The 9,314-nt window shown below is 40.6% G+C and overlaps 1 protein-coding gene across 1 annotated transcript; it reads right to left on the reverse strand.

The window, feature by feature from the left end:
• Window positions 1-174: 174 nt before the first annotated feature.
• Window positions 175-9,314, reverse strand: plp2b (proteolipid protein 2b). The gene is made up of 5 exons (XM_083920412.1): window positions 8,927-9,314; window positions 3,801-3,956; window positions 3,584-3,682; window positions 1,386-1,482; window positions 175-1,267 (listed from the first exon to the last, which is right to left on the reverse strand). The coding sequence occupies exons 1-5, from the start codon at window positions 9,023-9,025 to the stop codon at window positions 1,254-1,256; spliced, it is 465 nt and encodes a 154-aa protein (XP_083776538.1). The 5' UTR covers window positions 9,026-9,314; the 3' UTR covers window positions 175-1,253.

The following is a 9,314-nucleotide window of genomic DNA, read 5'->3' on the forward strand; positions in this document are numbered from 1 at the left end:
TTCATTTAGCAATTCTTTTCAGATAATGGCGTAGCAATCTGCTTCCATCTAGTGGCAATCTGATAGAAGACATGTTACAACCCAAATATACCCAGCAACAAAATGCAATCAATTAAGTTCTTGTAAGATCATGGCTAGGTTGTGGCAATACAAGTTTCAAAAAAAGATTTCCTCTGTGGTAATAATGGCTTTTATTTCCCAAAGCAAGGCTGCTTTGTTTTTTGAAATTACAAACGGCAGACTCTTGTAAAGCATGTTAGAAAAAAATTAAAATAATAAGGCAATGTTTTACTTGGACAAATAACCACCAATGGTTAGAGGAAACAATTACAGAACATTGTGATATTCACATCATAAAATTCCAACTATTACTTTTTCCTTTTCTATCTTCTGAATAAAAACAAGCATACGACTGTACTTCTGGACCGTATAAAATGTCAACAGAAAAATTATTGTGCACCTTAAAAGTGTATTACAAATGTAATAAAAAGAAAACAACCTGAGAACCCGGAGGATGACACTGTACTTCAAATAAGGAACATGTGGTTGATGGTTAACGGACGTCCAACACCTCTAACGATGCAATTTAAACTCTAATTAATTAGTACAAAAACAGCCAAAAGTTTGCGGATTGAAAGCCACTTCAAATGTTTAGGCTCCAAGAATATAAACGTTAATTTGAAAGAGACTTTAAGGCACCATAACACACGTTGAGCACTTTAAAGGATAACATAACGGAGAAGAACATGTTTGGCCAGCTGAGAAACCTCAACACACTCAAGAAGTGCATAATTAGGATGTTAAACAATTCCTTAACTACCCAATCATGTGTCAGTTACTTGTGAAGTCCAAATGACACAGTTACTACTTACTACAGCAGTCCATTAACAGTAGATGTGTGTTAGACAAGCTGCTTGATGACAACCATTGCCTATTATTTATAGTTTTCCCTTTTTAAATCAGTGGTACATTGAGGTTGGAGTAAAGGTTTGTGAGGGGAATTCCTCACATATCAGACATGATTTTTATCTTGACGTGCGGGCACAGATGTACAGTACCGATCACTTTGTCTCCTCCTCTCAGGCACGGCCCTTATATAAATCTCTCATCTGTTCACACCATACAGTGGCATTGATTAAACTGTGACCTGTTCATTTTACTGTCCATCGTCCTCTCTGATCCACTTTTCCGTTAACTTCTGCACAAGTTCTTCGGTTTGTGTTCTTGGCAGAAGAACATGCGTCTTGGAGTGTTTAAACCCTGTCATCTGTAGAAAAATAAGTCAGATATTGGAGCAAACTTGTCGGAAACATGAAATAAGGAAGATTATTAACATATAGAGCATGTCTGAGCATATCAAAAAAGTTAATATCTGTTTCTCTCACCGGTGGAAGCTGCCGTGTGCTGCCTGGTGCTCTTGATTTGCAGGAAGATGGTGTAGGTGTCGTAGGCAAACACAAGACCAGCGATCAAACCAAACACCTGAGAAACAACAACTCAGGATCAGAATCACAATAACAATAAAATTCACTGGTCACTTAAAAAACCTCAAAGTTGGTTCATGAAAAAAAAAAAAAAAGAAATACTTGAAAGTAGTATTATAATGTGTTCTCTAACATGGGTAAAGACTGTTGTCATGATGATTTGAGGGCTGGGATATTCAACAGAAACATGAAAGTCCATTGTTCAGGTGCACATGTCAGGCATTCAACCCCTAACACATGTGGTTTATGTATTTAAACAAATGAGGATGAGTAAAAATAGTGCAGCTTTGGTTTTTACAAGCTGCATGGAAGGTTTTGCAGTGGAAATGAGATGTGAAATTCATATTTAATCTACAGAAACTTCCCTGATATCAGACATACAGTAGAGTGAGAACAAAAATAAAATAGTTCATTTTTTTTTTTTAGTAAAAATAGTTTAAAGTGGCTTTTGAGTTCAAGTGTTGTGATTTAACTTATTATGAAGTTAAATGTTGATTGCACAATGTAATGGCAATACCATCTGTGTTCCCCATAAGCCTCGCTTTTACTATGCGATTGTGTCTGCCACCAGTTACAATCTGCCAAAAAAAACGAAGGCTTTATTCGCGTGACAAAGGAAGTGCGTCAGCCATTGCCAAGCCAAAACAGGAAAATGATAGCGCTTTTGTTTTCCGGGAGCTATCCCTCGTGTAGCAGAAACAACCGGAGTTACTGTGAAAAATCTTCTCGGAAAAAGGAAAAGAGCCGTGTTTACAGAGGAGGAACGTCGGTCAGGTGTTCACTCAATGGAGAGCTCTGGGACCTTAAGAGGGTTTTAAACAGACATTCATTGGTATTCTTCCTACTAAATCAGTAAGTAACTAAACCTGCATACTTAATTATACTACCAGGTGTTTTACTCTGCCTTTAACATTGCACTGAGGTCTGGGTTCTAGTTAAAATTGGGCATCTTACATCAGTACCACATTAGCTAGGCTGCTAGCTGAAGCCATATTGTTAATGCTAACGCTAGCAGCCAGAAAACAAAGCACAAGTTACAAAGAAGCGATCTGATTGTCTTTACGACAGTGTCACCAACAATAATACCATTTGGAACCGCTGAGAGGGCAGAAAGTTTCCACATATTATAAATAAATAAATAAAGTGTTAAAAAAAATAAACTACAAGGATGAGTTAGAAATAAACAAGGTCAATTGTTCTCGAACTAAAACAAGCAAACAGATAATTAATGCCACTTAGGCTTCACTCTTTTGATATTTTGTTACTGCATTTCCTTTAGAATTCTAGTATGGTATCAATTGTATCCACATCGTTTCTAATCTGGTGTGTGTTTTTGTCCATTTTTGATGTTTCACATGACACCCCAGCCCCTTTTCATTTCTATGAAGCTTGTTTAATCACTCTTATCGCATAAATACTATAATTGGTGGCTGTAGGCTGCACAAGTTTAACTTGTTGCTGTGTGTGTGTGTGTGTGTGTCCACTGCCTCCCTCCCTGCCTCTGGTTCCCCATGCTCTCTAAATGAATGCCAGTCTTCTCTCATCTAAGACTCATCTCCAGGGTGCCCCTGATACCATAAGTGCATCCTGTTTCTGGCTAAGATAGAATCAGTTGGAGTTTTGTCTGAAATAGTTGCAAAAGCCTTCACTAGACTTAAACAGGAAGGAAGCATGTGATATGATTTGAAAAGGCGATATTACTCAATACTGACTGAGCGCCTTCCCTCAGTGTGTGTTTGTTTGTTTGTTAAACACAACAGATGATCAGTAGAAAAGAGCGACAAAGTGCAGGAATAGACACAGTTACTATGAGTGGGTTACATGCTCGGCAGGAGACCGTGCATGGCACTTATATTATAATTTAGGTGACTTTTTGTTTTGCAATTTGGTTAGGTTTAGGGGTGGGGGTGCAAAATGCAGTGTTGGCTACTGACACCTGAGTGCAAATAGCATCTGCCACATAAACACATCCCTTGGTTTCAGTTTTCACATCTATATCAGTTTCCCGCCCTACTGATAAAAGTCAATGGTTGTGAAAGCAAACAATAAAACATGTGTATGGACACTTTCAGTATTCAGTTCCTGGTTGCTCAACTGACCCCGCCTGCGATACGAGCGCCGTCCCCGGACCCTCCAATGATACAGATCAGAGAAGTGATGATGTAGAGGACTGCACCAATACCAGCGCGGAAGAGATCCTGCACAAATAAGAAAGCAGTATATGAAGCATTGTGCAACTATGCACGTGTCTACGTCAGCATGTTTGTGCGCATATATGTGTATTTTGCTGTGTGGTAATACACGTAGAGGACTCACAGTCCAGACCCAGTTGATCACTTGGATCTGCTTGTCAAACTCCATCATGAAGATGCAGAAGAAGACAATGGAGAAGATCATCTCGCAGATGGCCACGGCGGAGTAGCCTCCATAGTGAGATGCAGCGTAGCAGATGATGACGATGAAGCTGATTAGCTAAGAGTGATCAAAGTGAAAACAGGGGGTGGGGGAAGCAATAAACAGAGGGATTAATCATATTGAGAATGCTGTAGATATCCCAGAATACTTCAGTGTTATGCTAGAAATGTAACAGATGCTGCCTAAATTCCTCTCGTTAGACTTTGCAGGTGACTTGATAAAACAGCTGTTTTTCAGCTGAGAGATCAAATCATCTCAGTGCCATGGCCAGTCAGACAGTAAATCACCAACAAAGGCATTGTTGTTTTATTGACTCCAGTCAGTTTACAATTCAACATCCACATAGCTGTTTATACCGAGAAAAAATATCTTCTGCATGGTGAGACAACTGGATGGACTAGAATGCACTCTGTCGATCACATGCTGCTTTCTTCTTAGATTTACGGCACGTGTTTGTGCTATCGGGATCTTTTTTTCCCATATGAGAGGGAAAAAAATCAGCGTGCATTCATCTCAGTCCATTCCACTGAAATGCTGCCAATGTGCAGAAATCATAAACTCAGGCAGCCGACCACCCTGAACCAGTATCAGCCTTTTTATTCAATACTGCTATTGTTTGCTGCTGTCAAACTGCGTGGGTAGAGTTATTCACACAACACGGACATATCACAGTAGAGAAGGAGTGGACATTTCAAATAGTTACTGTGCAAGCTTAACAATTTACCAACCAGCATCCATTTTATTGTTCTTTTCTACAACAAAGATTCATTTGTACTGCCCTGCACGTTTGCAAAAGTTTCTGTTCTTATGTTAAATAAAAACAATCAATAATACCAAATAGAAACAGTACACATATACCAAACTCAATATACAACTACTCATGAACAACATTCATAAATCACAAAATAAATTGTGCCTATATATACTTTATGGCTGCAACTACTGAATATTTTCATTATCTATTAATCTGCTGATTAGTTTTTGATTTCATAAATCAATCGTTTGGTCTACACAGGGTAAAAAAAATACCTACTACAATGTCTTTCTTTTGGGTGATAGAACAGCCTAAAACTCCAAAATGTTCAATTTACTACAATGGAAAACAAGGAAAATCCACATATTTTTAACATTTGAGAAGCTGGGACTATTAAATATTTGGCAGATTTGCTTGAAAAATTACTCATAATGACTATTCGAGTACAAAATAGTTAGTTGGCAATTAGTTTTCTTTCAACTGACCATTGGATGAATTAACTGGATTTACAGTTGTAATTTACATTTCTTATTCTAATTCTTGATTATGCTCTTTTTATTCTGCATTCTCTACACACATCATATCAGCATATGACAAACTAATCTCTAATCTTCTACAAAATATATAATTAAGGTAAAATGATAACTCTGTGATTACATACGATCCCTTGAATTGAAACCTGGTGTTCTACACCATTTATCTGCTCTTATTTCTTGTTACAAGGCAAATACTTGTTTCTTGTAACGCTATAAATCAGACTCTGACTAATGTATATTTTTAAAAAGCACTTCTTGCACATTGCAATGTTTTATTCTCAGACACAGACATCTCGGCGGCCAGTGTCAAATCACTGTAGTCTATATGATACACACGATGCAACGGACTCCACACGAGCTCTACATCTGTCACGACTGCTTCTCCTCCCCTCGCTCGCAACTCTTACACAAATGCGCAGCCAGCCAGATGCATCAGTAGTTCATGTGTTCTGGAGACTGGCACAGGCTGCCTCTGTAGAGGAGCGGGGCGGCCAAGGCCAAGGTCCCGCACAAAAGAGGCTTTATGCAGGCCAGTGCCGGCTGCTCTGAGTGCGGCGGCTACTGAGAAGGCCATCACACACAGAGAAACACCCACTGCACAAGAGTCCCTCAGAACAAGAAAAGGCTCCGAGATGTTGACACCTTTATGTTTTTCACACAGCCGTGGGTGTGTTTGCATGGGTCAGCTTTTAAGATCCCAGCTCGGATCTATTCACATCAGTATAATGAGCTGCTCTTTAAAAAAACTGACTGGAGGGAAATTGTTGTGAACGCTTGGCTAATTATAGTCAGCAGCAACATGAGAGCCAAGAGCTAGCCCATGGTGCAGAGGCACACCAAACAGCAACGGTTGCTAGGGAAAGTCACTTACACTTTGGGGCGTTTTTGGCGCTTCCGTGGCTCACTAAAGTGTATACCATGTGTGTTGAGGGCAAAATGGAAAGTTTCATTTCATCACTCTGCTTACTCATCATCTAGTCATTTAACTGTCATTTCTACTTCTCTCCTACCCTCCCTTCTGATTAAGACATTCTTCAGAAGGAGTCTTATCTACGACAGTGTGACCACTTATTCATATTTATAGTATTAAATGCAGGGTAAAAGATCATCTCAGTGCATGACTCATCCTGACTTATCGCGACTGACTACCGTGCCAAATGACTGAACTGAAATTTACTTTAAATGGGTGTGTGTGAGGCTGTGTGACCTGTACGTTGCTCTGCAGCTTTCAAGTTTGGTCATGTCTTTGACAGTCAGATTAAAAGAAAAGAAAGGACTCTAGTAATTCGGTGAGGCATGGAAAGCTTGCTGTCACAACTTGCTGGCAGCTGAATATTTCCTTAACATTTCTGGTTTATCAGCTGGAAGATTTAAACCTGGCTGCAGGGGTTAAACATGCTATGTCCCATTAGATTGGACAGTCAAGCACTAATGACATTTGTCTTCCTGTTTTACTCCCACAGCCCTCTCCCTGCACTGTAAACTATTTCAGACATCCACCATCCACGATGAGTTTCTTTAGGGTTTATTATTGGGTTTCAGTAAAGGCGTGAGTAGGAGAGAGGAAGCAACAAACTACCGAGTTTATCCAGTGAAGAATGAAGCGATCTGTGAATGGTACATCAAAATATGTGTGCTGGGCAATTCACGCATTGTTCCCAGGGACAAACTTCACACACAGCCTGGAATTTCCATTACCTCTGAAAAGAAAAAAACCTTTACAGTGGGCGGACCACTGACCACCAACATCTGAGAGCCTGCTGTATAATGAGCCCATTGAGTTATGAGAGCAGAAGCTTGCTTTCCTCACTTTAAGCTGGGGAGGTAATAACAGTAGTACAGGAACACTATCAGTATTTGGCGGCTACGTCAACGCTACTACATTTTTATCCTAAAATGGTGTTTCCAAACAAAAACGTTCTCCGTCAACACAAACGTTCAGACTTCAGACGAAGAACAACTGTCAAAAAGTAAGACTTATTTTGCGGTAAAAAGGAGAACTCACAAGAAGGATGAAATCACAAACAGTATGCCAGCCTACCTAAGTGATAAGGGCCTGTGTCCACACGCACCTTTTCTGAACGCCAGCTTCATCTTTTGATTATTCCCAATGAGGAGAGAGTCTATGTAACGACATGTGGCCGCCTGGAGAAAAGGTGCTTGACCCAGTGTCTTTTTTCTGTTTGGGGTGCTCCAGGTGAAAATCTCAAGCATTGGTGTCAGGAAACAAACAACAACAGAAAAGCCGTTTGTGGGAGCAGATCAACAGGACACTGATTACTAATGGGGGCCGTGGTGCTTTTATCACTGTACACGTTGTTGCCACCAAGCTAACGTAAATGCTGTCATCCCATAAACAAAACCCACAGGTAGCCCTTCCAGGTGCTTGAATTAAGTGTTCCCCAACGCCCGTCCAGCGTCTTTCCGTCAGAAACAAAAACACGATGTGAACACTCCCCCTGCGTTGATCTTTTGCAAAAGTCTCTGTTTCTGCCCATCCAGACAAAAACGCAACCCTGGGGTTCTCAAACTAAACCGGGTTCGGCAGTGTTTCAGAACATCTCCGTTTGAGGGCCTCAGAAACACCAGACTAGTGTGGCCGGGGGACGTAAATGCAACAACGCATTTTACATGAAAATTTAGAAGTGTAGATGCAGCCTGAGATAACATAATATTCAGTTGCCTGAGAACCTGATAATCTTTTAAAATGCAGAACTTATGTAAAGCATTTAAGGTCAAAGTGAGTCACGTGTTAAGAGAACACACCACCGTGAAATGCAAACAAAGGCAATCATGTGAAAACGGTGGTCAAGGACAGTATAAATAAAAAAAGTCTTCCCAGACAGGATGTGGTCGTATGTTGTCAGGAAGTGGATCACTAAAAACCCACACACCTAATTTATTCATCAGTGTTTCGCAAGGTGTTGCTCTGAAGTTTGTATTTCTGCTTCTGTAAGTGAATATATTCCTTTTAACTAGAGCAAGATGGGATAAGTGTATGTGTGTGTGTGTGTGTGTGTGCGTGCGTAGGTCACTTTATGAGCCTTTATACTAGTGGGAGGGTGATATACATTGCATTTTCTCTTCACCATACTAGGTCTACCACTCCTCTGCCTACACATATAGTAATGCAGCCTGTTGTAATAATAAGCAGAAAAGGGAGATGCCTGCCCGACAACAGTCCCTGGGTCCAGTTAACCCATATGACCTTCTCATCTGCCATTAACGCTCAGCATTTGGCTCTTCGGTGCCAAATGAGAGAACAGTGGAGATCACAAGTGACAGGTGGAAACCCTTAACCTCTGGCCATGATCCCCCCAACCCCCAGACCACATGCTTATCATTCCTGCTTCAAAAAAAGTGAGACAAAATAGCAAAGAAGAAGAAAATAGCAAACATATCTTCTCTAATATACAAATAATAATACGATTATCGTATACAGCCCCCTTTACAGTCATAAAGTGCTTCACATGCAAACATTGTTAAAATGGGACCCAGACAGTGAAATGATCGAGCAAAAAATAAATACCAATGGAAATCAAATTAAAAAGACTTAAAAACCCCAAAATACAAACATGAGACAAAAGCCAATAACAAGCATGTAAGTTTAAACACACTTTACTATGTGTGAAATACGGATGTGTTGCAGAGTCCTTACACATAATCTAGCTGTGTGTGTAACCATTCGTACACAGAAGCTAAAAGGTACATGTTTGCTGAGTGGTCAGTGAACTTACTATTTCTGCCGCGAGGATAAACCCTTTTTGGGTCCTCACGTAACTTTTCAGCTTCTCCACGCAGTTAGCAGCGGGGTTTCCCGTGTTCGTATCAGCCATTCTGTAACAGCTAACGTGTTATATTATATACTGACTTGTGCTGGAGCCTTTAACGACACTAACCGACGACGAACGGCGGTTGAATAAACAAACTTTTCCCGAGCGCCAAAAGTGAAAAAAGGAGTCCCAGTGTGTCGACCTCTGCTCCAGCTGACCGTTCGCTAGTTTCCAGCCGTGCTCCGGTCGGATGAATCAACGTCTCCGGTGGTGAAAAGTCTTCGTGAAACGTCCCCAGTCACGACCACAGTAGCTCGGTGGAAAGTGCTCTGTGTCTGAGGAGGGAGGGCCG

Source organism: Echiichthys vipera (assembly GCF_963691815.1).
Source record: "Echiichthys vipera genome assembly, chromosome: 9".
In the NCBI taxonomy this organism is placed as follows: Eukaryota; Metazoa; Chordata; class Actinopteri; order Perciformes; family Trachinidae; genus Echiichthys; species Echiichthys vipera.